General features: G+C 35.6%; 1 protein-coding gene across 2 annotated transcripts in view; it reads right to left on the bottom strand.

The window, feature by feature from the left end:
- DLG2 (discs large MAGUK scaffold protein 2) overlaps nt 1-21,497 on the bottom strand; it is a 1,735,130-nt gene that overhangs the window by 1,382,413 nt on the left and 331,220 nt on the right. The window contains exon 5 of one of the 2 annotated variants that reach the window (XM_072969091.1): nt 20,061-20,156. The exons of the other annotated variant lie outside the window; for it this stretch is intronic. Coding sequence (XP_072825192.1) covers nt 20,061-20,156 — 96 coding nt within the window. The remainder of the gene's footprint in view (nt 1-20,060; nt 20,157-21,497) is intronic. 2 annotated transcript variants of the gene reach the window in all.

Here is a 21,497-nt window from a genome sequence, read left to right as displayed (position 1 = left end):
CACTACAGTGGTAACTGACTAATTGAGTTAATGATCCTACTATGAAATTTATCTTTAAATGTCAGGTTCCCTAAAAAAGAGAAAATTAAAGAGGAAGATGACGGAGAGAACAGAAACATTCACAGCTATTTAGCGACGGTACGTTATGCACAGCGCTACACTAAGCCCTGTGTGTTTATTTGTACCAGCTGTTCTGTCTGGAATGTTCTTCCCCAAGATCTTCACAAAGCTGGTCCTTTCAAGTTCCCAGGGCATTTTCCAGAGTGGACATCTCTTCCACCCTACCTAAAGTAGCCCCTGTGTCTTTTTATATTTATCCATCTTTCTATGTTTCATTTCTCAGCTTTTTAAATATTAGCAGTTACTGCAGCTGAAGTTATGTTTATTATCTGCGTGCCTATTAATGGGCAGTCTCTTCACTCTACAATGTAAGTTCTATGAGGGCAGGGACCTTGTCTGATCTATTCACTGTTTTATCTCTACTGCTTACAATACCACCTGGCACATAGTATGTACTCGGTAAATATCTGCAGAAGCAATGAATATTGTATTTAATCCTCACAACAGCCCTTTGAAGTGCTATTATCTCACTTTACAAATAAAGAAACTGAGGTTTAAGTTGATTAAGTAATTTGGCCTAGATAACAGAACTAATAACTGGCAAAGCTAGGACTCCTGCAAGAATCTGTCTGACGCCAAAGGGTATGCTTTCAAACACTATACTATGCAGCCACTCGAAGCGAAATTCAGTGGTAGATGCCAACTGCTGTCCAAATGCCCAATACTCAGTTCTCTGAGGGACCTCAGACATGTCAGGACAATTTGCCTGGATCACTGCAACATAAAATTAGTTCTAACACATATATGGGTACAGGGATCATTTTTTTCCATCACACATTAATGCTAATGGTAATAAAAGAGCCCAGTTTCCTCTAAGATGTCCCCTTTCAATAATTTAGTCATTCTTTCCATGTATACAGTATTTTATACTTTTCAAATACATAAACTCATTTGAGTCTGTTTAATAACCCTGTGAAGGAAGTACTTACAAGTCAGTATTGTTATCCCCATTTCAGACTTAGAAAATAAAACTCAGGGAGAGTAAATTGAATTGACTATAAAAGTAATATAATAAATGGCAAACCTGGGTCTATAACTCTATTTTCTGAACCTTGGTCCAATACACATTTCCAAATTGCCTTTGGTGAAACATACATACATGCAATGAGACTGGTCTCTCAGGCAGGGTAATCGGCTTTAAGAAAATCTTATGTACAAATATTCAGATTAAATAATGGGTAAACAATAAAAGAAAGTTATGAATTCTTCTGTACTTTATAAAGATAGTCATGTGGCTTTTTAAAATTCTGAGCACAATAAATGTGTTTATTATTTGTTTTGTACTTGTATCCTTTGCAAACCCACATTTGTCTTATAAAATAAGATTTGCCTGAAAGTCTTACAAAGGATAATTCTCTCAGACTCACAGCTCTTCACAGAACATGTAGCTTTTACTCACAGTGCCAACAAAGAATAATGTTGTGAATAACATCCTGGTAACCAGGTTTGGCAGGAAAGACTGTTTACTACAGATGTATTAACAGATGACTGATATGACTCAATACACTAAAATTTTATTTCATTTGTAAAAGTTTACTTTTATAGGCTACAGATATGTGATCAAAAAACTACAAATCTACAACTAATTCTGAGTAATTTTAAATTAAGCTTTCTATGGGTGCATTATCTTTATTTAATTAGATGTTTAGGTTCCAAAGGAACAAAATCCAAAATATAGTATCAAAAGTATGTTTTAACTAAGTAATAACCTTGAAGTGACTCGACCAGGAGACAGTGACAGTGGATAGGAGCACGGACATTAGTTACAAAGACCTGGGTTTGAATCCCCACTATGAGACTACTTAGTTGTGTGAATAGGCCTCATTTTCAAGATGTGGAGAATTTTACTTCATTGAGTTGATCTGAGGAGTAAATGAGTTAATGAAATCCTTTAAGTTCTTTCAATGTGTCAGAATATGTCCCAGACATTACATATACAAAAATGAGTAAAGTAGGCATAGTCTCTTCCCTCATGAAGCTTCTGTCTAGGCAAGAGAGAGACACTCAGAAAATGATCCCACAAATCGGTGTATAATTATGAATTATGATAAACAGAAATAGGGGACAATATGAGAGTGTATACCAAGAGTATAAAATCCAACTGGAGATTTTCAGAAAGGTTGTAGCATGTACAGTCAGACCTGGAAGATAAGTAGGATTTAGTCAGGTGGATGGTGCCATCCAGACAGAGGAGTAGTAAGTGGAAGCCTCAAAAGCAGAAACATGGCTGACACTTTCAAAGAACAGAGGGGAGCCAGCAGGGCCAATGTGCCAATTAATTTAACGAAGGACAGGGAAGGTAGCACAGACATAAGAAGTGGTCTGGTCCATGCATTTCTGACATTCTTGGAGTATAAAATATAAGGCAGAGTGATGGAAGATGAGGCAGGAGAGGAATTCAGGTGCTAGATCAAAGGAGACTTGCACACTAAGGTAAAAATTTTGACAATCACTCATCTTGAGTTCAACAGGGTGCTACTGCAGGGCTTCTACTTGAGCATCATGCCACTAGACTTGTGTATTAGATCAATCATTCTGGCCACTGTATGGATTACTTAATATAGGAAATGGAAGCTATTATATTAATGGAATTAATATGCTAAAGTGTTTTATGCAATTAAAATGGTTAGTCCCGGGTTACTAACGTGTCATGAAATCTCTTCACACTGGCTCTTTTTCCCTACTTTTCTACATACAAAGGCCAGACTTTATGAAAATTTTCCCACTAGTATTTCCTCCCCTTTCTGCCACCCAGTAGATTTTCCCTGGTCCATTAAAGCCCTCTGTTTCATTCTCTGTTTAGGGGACCTGCCACCTTACAGACATGTGGTTGAGATGACAGGCACTAAAACCAGTGTGACTGGCAGGATGGATATGAGGAGAGCACCAAGAAAAGACAAGAAGATGAGGAGGCTGTGGATCTAACAGAACACAGTATACCTACCCACTATAAGATAATATGCCAAGCATTTTATAGTTCTTGTCTCAGAGTCATGAAAACAACCCCATGAGATAGGCACCACTTAATGAAGAAAAAACTACAGTTCAGAGAAGGCCATCCAGCTAGTGAAAGATAAAACCACTATTTTTACTGAACACGCCTAAGGATAAACAAAGGAGGAAGTGGCAGAAAATAGGAGAGAGCTCAAATCAGCGAAATGAAATGGGTGAGAAGTCAGGGTAAACTGAGGCTTGGAACTGTGTTAAAAATAGAAGGAAAATCCTATTTCCTTTAAGAAAATAACTTAACTTCTTTATATTTACAACCCTACTTATCTCTGCATCCTTTGTATCTTAGTATTCACCTTGGGCACCTTATATGTCAGAAACACTGACCTCCCTTTCCTTGAATACGCCTTTCGCTCATCTTTCTCTCCCTCTCCCTCTCCCTCTCCCTCTCTCTCCTGGGACTTTGCTGAAAAAACTTCTCCCTCCTCATTGTGCCCTCCATTCTGTGTATCAGTCTAATTGTCACTTCCTTAGAAAACTCTTTCCTGCTATGGAACTCCTGCCTACCCTAAAACCGAGAGCACCAGATTCTTTAGGTATGCTGTGCTCTCTTCATAGCACCCAATATCCACCCCATCACACATCACTGTTATATCCATAATCTGCTGTTTTCCCCATTAGACTAAAAATTCCATGAGAACAGACTGTTCATTATGTCCCCTTCCCTTGCAATATGTCAGGCACATATTAGGCATTCAATAAATACTTGTTAAATGAATAAAATAAATAAATGTGCAGCTTCTACCATGAGAGCAGATGCAACTATACACCTGCATGAATAAATAGCCCTGTCTACAAAGACAGGGCCACTCAGGTAAACCATTTGTTGCCTTGGTGATTTGTTTCATTTTCTCTACATAAAGCTCTGGAAGAAAATAAAAATTATTTTAGTGCCACCCTCCCCGCCAAAAAAAGCTATAGTTGTAAATACTTCTATGATGAATCCATTTATAAGGGCAAAATATGTCCTTTTTTTCTATTAAGGTTATAATAAATAAAATGATACTTAGTAGCATTAATAAAAGTATCTTATAAATGCCCAGAAACAGTTTTTATTTCCTTTTAGAAATTCTAAGTGACTTTAATTCTTGTAAAACATGGTGGGTTGATGACTGCAAAAAGTGATATTTTATTTACAGAACAGATGTAGTATTAACAACTTCAGTAAAAGCTTCTTTTTATGCTGCCTGGTCCACTTTTCATTCTGCTGTTTGAATTTGACTATGCACATCAACCTGTTACACATATTAAAAATGAATAGTACTATCATGTCTTCATTAAAAAAAATTTCAGGAGTAATTTAACATTGCATATTGCAATTGTCTTTGTAGATTTCTTAAAACTTTAAAAAAAAAAGCCTGTAAGTCTGGTTAATGGACATCTGAAATGATACCAGTTTATGATTCACTCACCATAATTTTTCAGGATACTTAGTGTCTGTGAATAATCTTATTTTCAGAGATAATATACTTTAGAATATTAGATTAGAAATAGAAAAGGAAGGACCTCAGATATGCAATAAAATGCACTTGTTTTACAGGCAAGGGCACTGATGACCAGCTGCCTCGAGGTACCCAAAGTTACAAAAGTACAGATTTACTCTGATTTTCCACAATTCCACCTTTCTTCTATTCTTGTATCAAATCCCATATGCTATTACAGATGATACTTGAGAATTTCTACACAGCAAAAGAAAAATTCTACCGACTGCTGGCATTTTATTTAATTTAGTGCAGAATATCCTGCCTGCTTTCCAGAACTGTTGTCTTATTGGCCAATCATCTAACAGCATGTTTCTGGCTTAACAGTCTAACATTATTTTCCTTGTATGTTAGTGATCAGAATTATTGAGATTATTATATCTTAATTTTCAAAACATATTTAAGAAATATCCAGTCTATAAAGCATGTTATATTAGTTACTAAATTGTGTTTAATCATATTACTGGGATGACCTCATTTTCCTCACTGACCACACCCAAACAGAGGGACAGATTAAACATTAAACTGTGAGTTGGTCAATACATTACCTGTATTTAATTCTTTCCATATGCCAGGAATTATACTTTCTACACTTTACCACAATATCATTTCCTCACAGGTAATACCATGTCTTTTTCACAGATGAGGAAATCGAGGCTCAGGGAAATCAAAAAACTTAATCCAAATCTTAAAGCTAGTAAGTGTCAGAACAATTTAAATCCAACTCTTGCTTTGGAGTCCTGCTTTTCACACTAAGTGATGTCACTTCTCTTTTGTCAGTAGTGACATTTGTGACAAAAGAGTTGAAACTGAAAGTGGACAGAAACATTCAAATAAAAGAGATGACTCAATTTTCTTATAAAAGCAAGTTATCTTAACATCTGAAAAGATCTCGGGATCCATGTGGCATGAAACTTGTATTTTTGGTTGCTCTGATGATTTCCTGGCCTAAAAGATTTTACCCCAAATCAGAGGAGTTCTGGCAAATCAGTCTGATCAGACTGGAGCCCTTAAGCAATCTGAGTCTTACAGGTGAGATCTAAAGTAGATTAATTTATCAAAAGGGTTAGTTAGAGTACTATAAAATATACCACAATCATTTCCATCCTTTTACATACAGAAAAACTAAAAATAAAAACACTTCTCCAAGATGTCTAACAGAACCTTTTATATTGCCATTATGCAGTGCTTTGTCTTACTTTGTCATAATCTCTCCTCTCGTTAATCTAACATTATTCCTAAAAATTTGGACCAAAGATATGAAGAGGAATCTATTTCTGCAGTGTGTGAAACAGAAAGGAATGAGAGAATGGATTGGGCAGAGAGATCATAGGAGGATCCTCTTGGCAGTTAGTGCCTTTCAGGCCAAGACAGGAAGGAAAGAAGAGAACCAATGAAAGTATTTATGTTTCCTGTCACTGAAAACTTTGATGGGGGTGGTGGTCAGCTGTGATAATTGAGATATGCCATGGATGAGGTGGAGCCTAGGAGAGATCAGAGTAGTTAGTGAACAGTTCCAGTCTCATAGAGAGCCTCTACAAAGCAAAACTTGAAGAAAGCATTGCTGGAGGAAAAAGAGATGGGGGCTGAACTAAGACTGAATAAAAATTTCCACGTTGTTAGCAATTTTCCTGTCAAAGAGTCCCAGGAAAGTGGAACAAGGGCATCCCAAGTACATGGCCACTTGGGTAAAAAAAAGAGTATCAATGGTGGTTGGTGAGGTGAACAGGATTTGCATTCTAAAGTCCTCCAGGAAGTCTCTTCACCTAGATGTAGCTTTTAAATCAATCATGTATTATTTACCATTTAAACATCACAGTGTAACTTTGTTGTAAGTATGTTTATCCTATAAAGATGTTATATATGCCACCTGAGAAATAGTTACGAATATAATTAAATCAGAAAATTTGTGAAATCTCACATGGGTATTTGTCCTGTTGAATTTACAATTTGCATGATAAATCAAAATACTGGAATAATGAAATTTATCTCTGATACAGCATTTAAAGCAGAATAAAAATATTTTTTTACCTTGTACATGTGGTCGTTAACATTTTGATAAGTGGATATACAGCACATGACATGTTTTTTAAATTATATTTTCCAAATTGAGGAAACTTAGATTTCAATGGTGATTTAACTTGTTCAGTGTAACAGACTTCCAATTTTGAGATCTATTAACATTTTATAACTTACTTTTAAAGTACTAATTATGTTTTATAGTATCTTCAATTATTATGATTTTGAAATAATTAGGAAATACATGTAGGTCAGGTTTGACAGTATTCTCTCAAGAATAGTAACACTGAGTGTAACACCTCAGGAAAAGTAAATCATGTTTAAGAGACTATTTCCTAGATTACATAAGGAAATATAATTTCCCACTTAGCTTTTTTTTTAAATTCATTTTAGCTTATTTTTATTGACAACTGGGAAAACTATATGAGATGCTTGGCAATTTTTAAAATAAGATAAGGTACTTATCTAACTTTGAAGCCTGCTCAACTAACCCAACTGAAGTTTTTAGGCTATAAATCCATTAATATCAGCTGAAGCTGCCAGCTGATACAAGGCCCTATAGGAAGATATCCATAAAGATTTTCTGAAATATAGTCTGTAAAAGTAAGACATTTAAGGTCATACTATGGGGAACTTGGTTGGTGGATTCAAGATTAAATAATTTTGTGTTTAGTGATGAAAAGAGATCACAGTGGGAGATCTATACTTAGTGAATCTCATGTACCAAACTATTGATTTTGTCTTGTTTAATGGGTGTCCAATCAATGTAAGATACTAAAAGATATAGTTCAGATTAACTCATGTTATGTTTACATGCAAAGTGAAAAGGGAGCTAAGGAATAAACGTGTTTTAATTCATTTTTCTAAAAAATAGTAGTAATTTATATTCAGATAACCAATGTTAATGAAATTTAAGTGCATTATTTAGAACTGATGACAGAATAAAATAAAATGCACTTGAAAATTTTAGCTGTTTTCTGTAAACCCATAAAAGGATTGCCTATTGATTTTATCCCAGTCCTACTTTTATTTCCATTGCCAATAATACAAATACTTCATTTGCTTATAATCAAAGTAGAATCAATTCAACATTAAATGTTGTTTGTGTTTGTTTGTTGGTTTGTTTGTTTCAAGTCAGGGCCTAAAGATTTTTTCCCTTTAAAAAAATCACTAAAATGCAGAGTATCAGAATTCTCCAATCAGAAACAATATGTCAAGCCACAGTAAAGCTGATTGGCCTCTTTAAGCACAGAAGACATGGTTTTTAAATGAAAAGCTAATTATCACACTCAGAAAGAATACCCTGATATGTTATGTCAAAGTGATGTGAAATCTACACTACTACTATAGATATTTTAATATTGAGCTATAAATAGATGCAAAAGCAAATTCTGCCATAAGAAACACAGGCAAATTCTCCTTTCATTTGCATAAACAAACAATATCACTTTAAGAAGTTCAAATCAAATAAAGACAGGACCCTCAGACCCTCCTTGCGAACAAAACGCCCAGCAAAGTAAATTATACTAATCATTTTATCTCACGAACTGGCAGCACCTACCAGAGCTGTTTAATTACAGAATCAGAATAATAATAGAAAAATGCTGCACACAACAACAGCCCTGTTTCCTATCCTACCTTTGTGGTGACAATGCACAGGCAATCCATCCTGGATCCCTACACAGGACTCAGTGCATGGAAATCACACCAGCAAATCGGCAAAGGTGAGAAAAGCCTTTTGGTAAATAGCACACAGAGAGAAGCAGAGCCTGGATTCTGCACAGACGGCTTTTCCAAGGGGGCCCCTCATAGGAAACTCGAGCCCTCCTCCATAGAGCTCCAGGCAAGCAGGATTCTCCTAGGCACCGGAAAATCCCCTAGAAATCAGCTCCGGCAAAACTTCCCGGTGGCTTGCGGGGCTCCGTGGCTGCATGGTCCTTTCGCGGATTCCTTGATCCGAACAAGACTGCCGGAGTGCCTCGCACAGTTCTACAGTGGAGATGAGTGTTACACCAAGCACCAGAGGATCACATTTCAGCTCTCCTTGTTTCTGAATTCTGATCTGCTGCTTCAGTATACCCATAAGATCGCTTTTGCCAAAGTCCCCCTTCTCTGCCTTCGTCTTCCCTACTAACAACTCTGAGTAAGCACAACACAAAAAACTACCCGGCCCATCTATCAAAAGGCTGTCGTTCCGCCGCCAGAACAGCGGCTTTGAGTAATAAAAAGCTATTTATTATGAGCATGATTCCCGGCAGTCTAAATGACTCGAAGATATGACTGAAAAGCTAAGGTGCATGCGGTGCTGCATACATCACATCTCAACTCACTTGCAATTACAGGGCAGCTTCTTACAAATGACTAACAGCTGGAAAAGGAAAATCCGGCCAGGTACATTAAAAAAAAAAAAAAGAGGATTTGGAGGTTTAACTTAGACAACACTAGATTTCCTCTTTTATTTGTGTACCTATTGGTGCCTTCTCTGACATATGCAAATACACAACTTGAATATTTAAACAAATAAGTATATTATAAAACTGAGGTGGGAGGAGAATTCAAAGTGTTTACAAAAGTTCCACAATCTGAGAGACAAAAAAATGAGTTCTTCCCCAAACTTTTCCCTCCTCACTAGCTGCCAGCAGGCACTTATTACGTGGGCAGAGCTCTGTGTTCCCTTCTGCGGATTTTAACAGCAAATGATTAACCCTCCCCCTTCCTCCAAATCCCTTCCGTTCTGTCAGCGAAACCGCTGCAAAGAATGTCTTTGAGGCACTTGACAAGCAACACTCTGGATAATAAAATACTCTTTTTTCATCCTCTTAGACACCTAGGCAGAGAGACTTGAAAGAGACAGAAAGAAGAGCAGGGTGAGGAAGAGTAATAGAGAGAGAAAGTGAGTGACAGAATGGAGTAACTGCCTGACCAATAAAAATGGAAGATCAATGCCTCCTCACTAGGAAGAAAACACATAGTCAACTGAGCCATGGACGACAACGCGAAGAAACATCTAGGGGCCCATACACTGAGATCGCCTCTCTAAGATACCAGTAGAACCACTCCCCACACCTCCCACCCTCTTCTCTTTTTTATAAAAAGTGTTTTCTACATTAAACAATTTGAAAAAAAATGTGGACACGTAAAACTCTTCTACCTTTCATTAATTATTCAGGTTGTAACCTCAGTATCCTCTTGATTGCCAAATAGGTGGTTGTCTCAGAAACCGACATGCCATTATTTTACCAGAATGAAAGCACTGTTTCTAAAGATCTTAAGAATTTAAAATTCATAGCAAATCAGGTGTGTGTTCAGAGAAGAAAAGAAAAAAAGGAGCCTAAAAATTATTTACAGTTAAAAAGTAATTTCCTCAGAATTGTTATCTTACTGGTATAATAAACTTCAGATAATTTTTAAGTTAAACAACACAAGTCAAACCCATGCTCAGGTCCATTCCATTAGGTAACCATCTTATGATTCAGTAATATGAAAAGCTTAAAAAAGTGTCACATTATCTATTCACTTCCTCCTTTATTACATCATCATGATAATTAACTTAATTCACTACTTCCTAACCTTGTCTCAGAATATGTGTAACGACATGTTCTTGAGGATTCCCAGGTATCAGAGTGCGTCCCTGATACAACCAAACCATCTAATACACAACTGATACTGATTATCATGTTTATATTCAAACTAATCAGGCTTTATGTTCCTATAGTACTTTAAATTTGCAAAGCACTTGTGACACTCTCACCAGCTTGAAAGTTTAAATGACTTCCCAAGGACAGGTACCTAGTAACTTACTGCAAGTCCAGGGCTTTGTAAGTTATAATCAGAACAGAGACGGCCGGGAATTAGAAAAAGCAAATTGAGTAGTAGAGGAAGATAGATATTTTAGAAGGTATCCTTAGAAGAAAGGTACCTTTGGAACTACATTCCATTTTCTTAGAGAGGAGAAAGTGAAGATATAAGCAAACTGGCTGAGGGAGCCTGATTAGTCTTTTGACCCTGGCTGATCACAGATGAAAGCACTTTATAAACTATAAAGACCTGCAGAAATGAAAGGCCATTCATCTAGCATAGCTCCTGACATACCATATACACTTCCTAAGCCATTCATCCGATACATGTTTGTTGAGAGATCACTATATGATTTTTTGATTAATCTCTGTATCACCTACTAGGCTGTGAGCTCCTTAAAGGCAGTTTTGACTCTATATTCCCACTCCCATGGTATGTACTTATGTGGGAACACAAGTTAGCAGAATCCCTGCCCTCAAGTGAATCAACAATGATCACAGTACAGCAAGCACCTGGGGTGTTTGAGAATCAGAAACTAGAGGCGTTTAACCCAAAATGAAGTAGTCACAGAAGACTTTCTAGAGAGGAACCTTGAGCTGAGTTGAGAAGGACCCACAGGAGTTAGCTGGAAGTTGTGAGGAAGAATTCCATGCACTGTATTACACCTGAAAAAGGAACGAATCAATAATACCTTTCATCTTTCTACAGTCAGCTTTTATAAACACATCTAAAGGGTTTTCATTAAATAAAAGTACTTTTGAGCAGGCATTTCACAAACTGAGCATGTAGTCTGCTGGGGGATAAAAAAGAGTATCATTCATGTTAAGCAAGTGCATATGTGCTATAAAAGCATGTAGACTATACCTTCTATAGTCATTAGGTTATATTTACCACATGTGATTAATTGGATAATGTTCGTATGTTTTTATAAAAGTAAATAGGTGACATTTTAAAGTGTAGTTCTACTTAGGATGCAGCTTTCTACATTGTGTATACCTTGCCTTCCATTGATTTTCCTCAGATATAAAGATGATAGAAGATAATCTACTCCTTTGCCTCAAAGGAAATATTCTTTTATTTTTAAAATTAGCAAGGCATCAGCTTGCAGCACGTTTTTACAGACGTAGAGCTCAATTGGTCCTGTGATTTCACAAGTGTTTGACAAGATATAAAGCCACAGCCTGCAAACTGCTTTACCTGATATTAGTTAAGGTTAATGATATCCAAATCAGGAACATATTGATTTTTAGTAAAGTCTACCATTGGAAATTTGCTATCAGAAAACTATTGTTGTAAATTACTTGTACTAAGCCTATACCTTAACCATTTAAATGCATTACTTTAATTGTGTTTCCAAGATGGAAAAAAAATATTTAGTAGTTAAATATATCCTGCACTTATTCTTGTAAAATCTAAGCCCCCTGAGGGTAGGTATAATGTATATCTCTGGTACCTAGCATGGTACCTAGACTTAAAAGGTACAAAATAAATATTTGGGGAACGAAACAATGATCATAGCTCCAGTTATGCCATTTATTTTTCCTTAGAAGAGTTTTTTTTTAAAAAACTTATGATATACATCCTTTGTCCATAAAAGAACCATATAAGCATATAGTAACTATTATGTATATATTTAAGAGAGAATGAATATATATAATATATAGTAAAATAAATACATATATATATTTAAGGAAGAAATAGATTGGTGCACGTAGCTGAAGATACTTGCAACGACAAATATTTTTATTGGCAAATCCAGTCTAACACAAGAATGTTGGTTTGGAATAATCTAATCTATAACGAAAAAGGGCAGTTTCCAGCTAAAGTGCTGCAACAACCACAGCATGCTGCTAAAACTAGGCATTTGCCCTTGTGATAAAAAACTGTAATAAATAAATGCATTTTTATTAATAATAGCAGTAATTTATCAAGTGACTATTATCTGAAGTATTGTGGCAAATACTTTATTTATATATTATGTCTGATGACCACAACACCCTTCAGAAAAGAAATATAATCCCCATTTTACATATGAAGAAACTGAAGCCCCCTGAGATTATACAATTTGTCCTAGATGACAGCACCTACGTGACTCCAACTTGGAGTGCAAAGACTGTGTGCTTTCCATCTCATCATACCTCAAACCTGCAGGCAGTTTCTGCCTCCTTCAGTCCAACCTGAGTGTGGGCACAAACAGATCCAAAAGGACTCCTCTAGTCAAAGGTAGCCTGGACTCCATGCAGGCTAATTACAAACAACTTGGGATTCCCCTAAAGAGACAGGCATATCTCTGGGCTCCAATATTAAGACCTATATAGCTTTCAGAGACCTTGGGAACAAACCAGAAGGAATGGACTCCCCATTAGAAAGATTATCTCCAATGAAAATAACTAAAGAGATCCACCCATGTGGACTCCCATCCCAGTCTGTCTGTTCCCCATTTACCCAGGACAGCAGGCACACAAATGACATCTGCAAAGTTTGTTAACTTAGTAAAATAAATAGACTGCAGGCAGGTCATGGCAAAATGCCTGCCCTCATTTCCAAAGCCTCCAGAGGCAAATAGGAAATTAGGATCAACTAGAAAAGGACAGACTTTTCCAAAGAATTTCCATGATGAAAAATATTTGGATAGTACTGGATACTGAAAATAATTCATGAAAGGCAGGAGTGTATGTATTCTGTGCACATTAAGTGTGTGATTCTTTGTAAGTATAATGAAATAGGAAAAGTTTTGAGTGAACCAAAAATTGCTACAGAAATCAAGAAGTGTTCACTTTTTATCTACTTTCTCAAGATTTTTAATTGTATAGACCAGAACTGCATGTCAATTTTGCTTATATAAATAAATTGGAACATAGATAACTGATAACCATGTAACTCCCCTTTATTATTATCATCAAAATCTAAAACACCTTTGAAATTTACATAATTATGTATAGTAAGCCATAAATGATGAAAACATCCTATAAAAATTCTGTTCCCCTAATAAATCAGAGTTTACATAAAACTATGCTGAACTTACACTCCTTATGAGGCTCAATTTTTCCCACTATTATACAATGCTAGGAGTTGAATAGAGTATGGAAATTCAAATAGTCATGCATAGGTTACAAATTTCAAAAGTTATATGGTCTGAAATGCAATTTTACTTTCCAGTTAATATATATAACCTAAATACTATTGCTAAATATCCTTCCCACACTCCACTTTCCTACACCCCATTACAATGGCCTGCTATCTGGTTCTTAAATACAGTATTTCACTCACATTCTTTCTACAGGTCTTGACTTTGTTGTTCCCTCTGCCAGAAACTCGCTTCCCCTAGATTTCCACATGGCTGGTTCCCTCTCATTATTCAGGTCCCTGCTTAGATATTCCTACTTTTATAAAATCTTCTTCAACTGACCTCCTTAAATTAGATTCCCTTCCATAACTCTCCATTAAATAATCTTATTTATTTCCTTCTCAGCAATTATCACAATCTGGAATTATATTCGTTACTCATTTCTTATTATTTGAAATTTATTCCTGAGAGCAAGAAGCTTCTCTATTTTGTCCATGGCTGTATCAGTAGTGTTTAGAACAGTGCTCAACACAAAGAAGATGCTAAATAAAGACCTTTTTGAATGAATAAATAAGATATACCACAGGGAAACTTTTTTTTAAAAAACAGGGTTAAAGTCAGGTGTCTCACATGAAATTTGACCTCTATGGTTTTTAACATAAATTATTTTCTAAAGGTGTGATTTATACTAACCATAGTATTTACAAACATAAAATAAAGAACAGTTTCCAGATTGACCATTAACTTTTCATTGAGCAGGCTGGAGTTAGGCACATTCATGTATCTATTATCATAAAGTATTTACAACCAGTGAATTAAGCTTAATTTTGCAGGTGATAAAACTGAGGCTTAGAAAACTTAACTTACCCAAATTTGAACAGCTACTGAGTTGGTAAACCAGTACCTGGCAGGTACTTACTCCATTGACTGAGTAGATCAGCCAAGATGTGAACCTTGATCATCTAACTCCCATTTTTGTTATAATGGTGATCGAGCGCACTTTCAAAATCACTGAACTCACTTAAACAGGTAGTAATTACCATAAATTTCAAATATTTGGTTCTAAGTGTTCTCTATCTGAACAGAGTATATGTCACTGTTTTCAAATAAATGCAAAAACTGGGTTCTGAAATATAGATAAATTAAATGATGAGAATCTGATTTCATAGTATTTGCATTGCTTTAGAGGCAGTTAGTAGATTAATAAATTGATATATGGATTGACTAATTAAAAATAGCTTTATTAGTATGGCAGCATTAGTAACAAAAATCTGGTCTCCTACAACACTACTACAGAAGCCCAGTCATTAATCTTTAAAAGGCAGAACATTGACCCTGAGGCACTACAAGATGCTCCAAGAAAAAGCACAATATCTTCATCAACCTGGAAATAAGGAGTAATTACATTTTATGCTTTAAATTAGTAAACCAAATTAGTTAGAGTTAACCACAGTATTCCATTTAAAAAAAAAAAAGGTTGTTCCATCATTAACTCCAGATACTTAGAAGTTTGTTACTTGACTTCCACTAGCATTGGAAAACAGAAAATATAATCAATACTAAAATACTCTGAATATAATGAGTTTAATAAGAATAATCATATAATATTTAAACTTGCCTAGATGGAATAAACTACCTTGAGAGGTGGTAAATATCCTAGATATGTAATAAATATATAACTAGAGACTTTCCAGCAAGTGATAGATTCCCCTTTAGCAAGGCAGCAGTAGAGGAGATTTAAGAGTGAAGAAAGTCATTGCCCTGGATTGCCATCAAAATTGCTTCTAATTCTCTGATTCTGTAGTATTTTTTTACCTTAGTTCTCCAGGAAGATTAACTCAGAACCATAACGTTTAAAATAAGGACCATGGAGAGCATCTAATGTACACAAAACAATGTTCTTATTCCCTAAAACCACCATCATAACCTTCTTTTGTGTGGCTGAGTGGCATTAAGAAAAAAAAGTTTCCTAATAAATACTGGCAAGGACAGTAAACAGAGATATATAGCTGAACTGCAAAATTATTCTTAATCAGAAAGTGCAGGTGTTTAGCAGAGTACATTAACAGATGCATTTTAGTCTAAAAAAATGTAAGGGCTATGTTGGGATGCTCTAAAATAAATAACTTCCTTATTCTATCAAATTGTTATTGTAACTTAAAAGAACCCATAAATTATCTAGTCAAAGCCCTTCAATTAAATTAGCAAACTAAAGCATCGATTGATCAAGTGATTTGAACAAGGATGCCCAGATATTAAGAGTCCAAAGACAACGACCCAAGTTCTCTGGCTCCCAATTATGATTTACATGCTTCCTTTCCCATGTTATGTTCCCTAAAGTTAAATTTTTCTCTATATGATTACTGCTCTGTATTTGTTAGAAGACATCTAACTTTCTGCCCCTTCCAGTGTTGTCTTTGCATAGTATTCACTTAGCCCCTTTACTAACTAGTCCTAATTCACAAGATTGACTAGAATCTGTTTTCTGCTTAGAAATTAAATTTAAAACACCAAACAACTAAAACGTTATCTAAAATTTAAAAAATTCTCAAGGGGTGTTTAGTGCTCTGGTCATGTCTCCAAATGTTATACTATAAGCAGAGTATTTAGCTGTCAGTCCTTTCACGTGTATCTATTTCATTTGATCCTAACTGTACCCCTATAAAATAGGCAAAATAGGTATTATCTACATTTTACAAATAAAAATAGAGGTATTTAATCTGTTCAAGGTCACATGACTAACTAGTGGTAAAGCTAAGATACAAACTTTGATCTCTGACTATAGATCTTTTACTCTTTATACTCTATCATACTGTCTTGCTTTTGATATCACACTTGGTTCTCAACTAATATGTCCAACTCCTCTAAAAATATTTCTTCTTAGTTGTCCCATTATTATCTCAAATTTCAGATATCATAATTCAATTTACCCTGTTTATCCATTAGTCAACCTAAATATACCCATTTTTGTTCTGATACCACCCAACTCTCAATTTACTTAGTCACCAAGCCCTCAAGTCTTCTCAACTCTTTCTTTAAGTTCCCTCCTCTCTCTATGACCTGATTTAAAATCCTCATTGTTTCTCACTAGGACTCTGGAAGATGAAATTTCCAAACTTTACCATTTGTTTATTAGGTTTATTTAAACACAAACATACCCCTAAAAGGTATGTCCAATTATTTAAAATTGATCAAAGGGAATAGTAGAAATAAAATAAAAAATAAAGAAGGAAGGATATTAAATGTAAAATATTTTTTTATCAATAAAGGTCTAAAATTCTCAATGATGTCTTGTTTTCATTTCCCAAATTTTAATTTTTTCACTAGATTGACATAATTTCTTCAGTTCTGGAGAACAAGTTTACAACAAATTTTGCAAATTGTATTGCCCCTTGTAACTTCAGGGTTTTCCACATCATATGACAAGTGGCAACCCCATGACTCATTTAAGCTATTAAACGAGAGCAAAGATAAGTCTTCAATTGAAAACACTGCTTTGTAAGGAACAGACATTGGTTCTCTAAGCCTCAATGATGGTAAAAAGTATCTTCAAACATACTGAAATTAGGGTAAATATATAACAAAATGGGGGAAGGTTCCCTGGTGGACACAGATAACAAATGGAATTGAAAGTTATTTCAGATTCTGATTTCTCTGGATCAATACCTACAGGGAAGACATCTCCCACCTGGCAAAATAGCTCCCAAAAGACTGTTACAAATTGAGCTATAGTCAAAAATGGGCAACTGAGAAAGAACAGAGAGCAACACAGGATACTAACATGTCTCTGAATGATATTAGAAAATCAGCCCCCAGAGTTCTTTGGGCAGATCACTGAAAAAATAAGAAATGCAAACAAGAAATCTAAAGAGTAGGTGTGGTGTAATTTCTTCTATGTTAATTGCCTTATCAATCCTTGAGTCACTTTCTGGGCCTCCCCTAAAATGACTGGCTTAAATCATGTGACAGGAAAGATGGTGAGTGACTCCCCCAGAGAGAAGCCCAGAGTTTTATTACTCATGGCACTGTTTCTCAGATTGTAGCATACTTAAGAATCACTTGACGGGCTTATTAAAACACAAATGTCTGGGTCCCACCCCAAAACATATCTGATTTAGTGGGTCTGGGGCAGAGCCCAAGAATTTACTTTTCTAACAAGTCCCTAGAGGATGCTAATGCTCCTGGCTGAAGGACCACACTTCAAGAATCACTGGCTTATGAACTGTGTTATTAAAATTTTCTCAAACTAATGTGGCCTAATGAAGTTGTTCCTGTCTGTTGTTCTCGATATATATTTATAACATAAGCCCAAATTTGTATGGGGCTCAATAGCTACTGCTGGCTAAAATACTTTAATTATACTATCCATCGGTCCTCCATTCACACAATACAATTCACTGTCTGCTGTTGCCTGTCATAGAATGATTAGATCTGGAAAATTTCCTAGGAATAATCTGATCTAATACCCTAATTCTGAAGATGAAGAAGCCAAAATCCAGTGTCATATTTAATAGATCTACACAATTGTGATTTCTAAATTGTGGTTTGCTTTTGAAGAATGATCTATGAACTAAACAGCTACAATAATATATCATGTTTATACAACAGTCATAACTATTCTTTAATTTGTCATATAATTAATTTTTTCTTAAGATAATTAAGAAGTTCTCACTGATGCTTATCTAAATTCAACCAGAACTTGTCTTGAGCAGTGATTAGTAGAGATTAGCAAGGCAAGAGCTTCTTTTTTGCCAAATAGTTTCCAGGCCAAAAAAAAAATGTTATAGACTTTCTTAGTTATATAATACAGGCATGAGTGCAAGGAAGTCCTAAGAACTATTTGTAACAGAGTCCACCACCTCAATAAAATAAATGTAAGACTTGCAATTCATCTCAATAGAATAAAAATCTACTATTTTGCTAGGCAGTACTAACCATGTTCATATACAGGATCTCATTAAAATCTCCTAACTACCACGTAAGATAAAGAAACTGAAGCTTTTAAAGTTTAAATAGCATAATCTAGGCTAGCAATATGTTTTCCCATGACAAAAACACAAAGTTTTCCTAATGTATTTGCCAGCAATTATTTAATTTAGCTGCTTGACAAGTTGGCACAGTTGTACCCTACTAAGGCCCGATGAGTTCTTTCTCAGGAAGCAAAAACACAAACATCCTTTTGGACAGCCAGGAAGTCTAAAAATTTGTTTTCTAAGTATTCATGAGTCCAGTATAGACATCCATCCTCCCTCTCTCCTTTTGGAGAAAAACAGTGCCACTGCCAGATTAGATGACTTCCTTTCCTGAAAGCACATTTAGCACATTTTAATGATCTCGAACAGCTTAAATAACACCCTGTTAAACACATTTTTCAGCAAAAGAAACAACAGTCCTTTACAGAGGCATTCTATAAACTGGTCACTAGTTAAATGTGGCACTAAGCTCCATGATCTTCTTATAAAGGGATGGACGATTCACCATCCAACTTTTCTGATTTTACAAAATTCCTCTCAGTAAAGATCAAAATTCATAATTGGACTGACTCAGCACTCTGTCCAAATCCCAAGGCCTAGTCAACACTAGGAGGCTCAGTCAGCTGACAATGCCAGAAAGTCAGTTCAGGTTATAAATGATAATCCATAGAAAAACTATTCCTTTACTGACATGATAACATACACTGAATATCACAGACGTATCACTCTGTATTTGAAAGCAATCAGAAGGCCTACAGAGCCATAATGAAGAATGTCTCTACTTGCTAACAGAAGATTTAGGAGAAATACAAGTAGAAACATCATTGAAGGTGCATTTCAAGAAACCCCAAAATGCAATTCCTATGAAATACTCCAAAAGAATTTTATGTGTGTTTTAAATATTTAATAATAATATCTGTGATTCATTTTTATAGTTTTCATTATTAACTTTGGTGTCTTTATGAATAAAATGGAGAATGAAACCTGTTTTATATCACTGGGTTGTACTAAACAAGAGTCACCATGTGTCAACTGATCAGAGATAAATTAAATCTTAGGTTGCCCAATAGTAAAATACCCGTATTTGGAAATACGCATACCTTACTTGGACTCAGTTTTTCTTGGTTTCAGCAGTATGACCACTTTAACGTTATCTTGTATGTGACTGATTTTGGTTCCTCGTCTTGAAAAAATACACAAATTGACAATCACAAAAAAGAATAACTGAAGTAGTCTTCAGACTGCTTAGGGAAACTATTGCCAAAAAAGCCCAATGAGACCTGAAAACAACTACCAAAGAAGAGTGTGAGGGTTTTTCTGGAAGGCCTGAACCACACAGAAGAAGAGAAAAGTGAAGTAGCTTATAAAATGGTTGGTGATCACCAGCAACCTAAGTATATACACAAAAATACAGAAAACAAAATTCTCAAAATGAAAACACACAACTACTCAAAACGATAAAGTCAATATCGGTTCAGCAGGAGAGCCAATGTGCTGACAAGGCCGAAGCCAGAAATTAGGTTATACTCCACAGGGAACAAGATGTATCTTGCCCATTAAACACAGAACCAAAGAAAATATTCTAACACTTACACTTGTCTTTTTGCCATTTTCATTTTCAAAACACTGATTGTCTTTATTTTGCTCAATACATGAAGCATTTTCCATTGGTCCACTGCAAACTGTAAGCTAAAAATAAAGTTTTAAAAAAATCAGTACTTCCTATTTGTTTTCTGTAAAATGAATAAATGTTTTTCAAACTTTTATCATGCACATTAAAATGTCTAAGACCTGAAAAAACATTATTAGATATTGCTTATGCCAGTTTTAGAATACGAACGCACTATCTAACCCATTTTCATATTGCTCCCAAAGAGAAAACATAAAATGGGACAGTTATTCAAAGGCAAGTTTATAAATTTCAAAGCTTTTCACCAGGGAGTGTTGAACTTGGATTATTCAAATGTAAATTGACGATCTGATAAAAGCTGAACATGGTTAAAGGGCAAGATGAAGATAGAAAGGCTGATTTCATCTTACTGGAGTTCCCATACTGGCAGAAATTTCTACTCTATGTACCTATTGGAACCTCAGAATAAGCAGTGGCACTGATTGCCTCTGTTCTGGATTGTCTTCTCAAGGATGTTTGTATCACTACAGCTTTGAATGACTGAAATAATATCCACTTCCAGGCATAGGTTTGTTTACTGATCATTATAAAACACGTGTATTCCCTAAACTGAGAATTTTCCTCCATTGTGTGTGAATGTATCACTCGGCCATCTTTGCATTGTCCTGTAGGAAAAGGGGCTTGAGGAAGTGGTTCAAGAAAATGCTGTCAGGCTACTACTACTGTTGAAAGTAATAAAGTCATTGCCTTGTTCTAGGAGTCTTCTGACAGCATCCATGAAATTGTGACATGGTTACTGGCATGCCAGTTGGGTAAAATCTTAGACCCTTCACAGCTTTTGACAGTTGTGGTGACAAAGATAGGATGGTGACAGAGTCATTGTTTTCTGGAAGAGAAACAATCAGGGACTTATGAGGTGATAAAAAGGATTTCTGAGACATCTTTGGGAATTGGTAGCAAACACGTTGAACAAATTATATTTTCAACCGCATAATGATGGTCCTCCACTTTAATTTACAAAGTGGCTGCTGTCTGAGTACTGGGATATAAACCCAAAGACACTTGCCAAATGGTGACTTGGTTGTGGCTAACTTTTTTCTGAGTAGGAGCACCTCCTCACCAATCTGCCAATCACCCTCAGGTCCTAAGATTCACTCTGAGTAAGCAGAAATTTCTGCCCCCTTTCAGAAATAGTTATAGAGAAATGCACCTGTGCTGATTATGAAAGAAGACAAATTTGTAACCACGGTGAGCAGAAACAGAAATTTCTCTGACTCCAGTCTCTTGTAGATGCTCTTATTCTCTGTTTCCATAATTTACATGTATCATATGTTTGTATATCTGTCTGTCCCATTAGAGCTCCTTGGAGGACAGGCAGTATATCTTTATTGCTCTTCAAT

Source organism: Vicugna pacos, chromosome 10, assembly GCF_048564905.1.
Source record: "Vicugna pacos chromosome 10, VicPac4, whole genome shotgun sequence".
In the NCBI taxonomy this organism is placed as follows: Eukaryota; Metazoa; Chordata; class Mammalia; order Artiodactyla; family Camelidae; genus Vicugna; species Vicugna pacos.
Note: the sequence above shows the minus strand (reverse complement) of the source record. Positions and strands in the feature narration are given on the sequence as shown.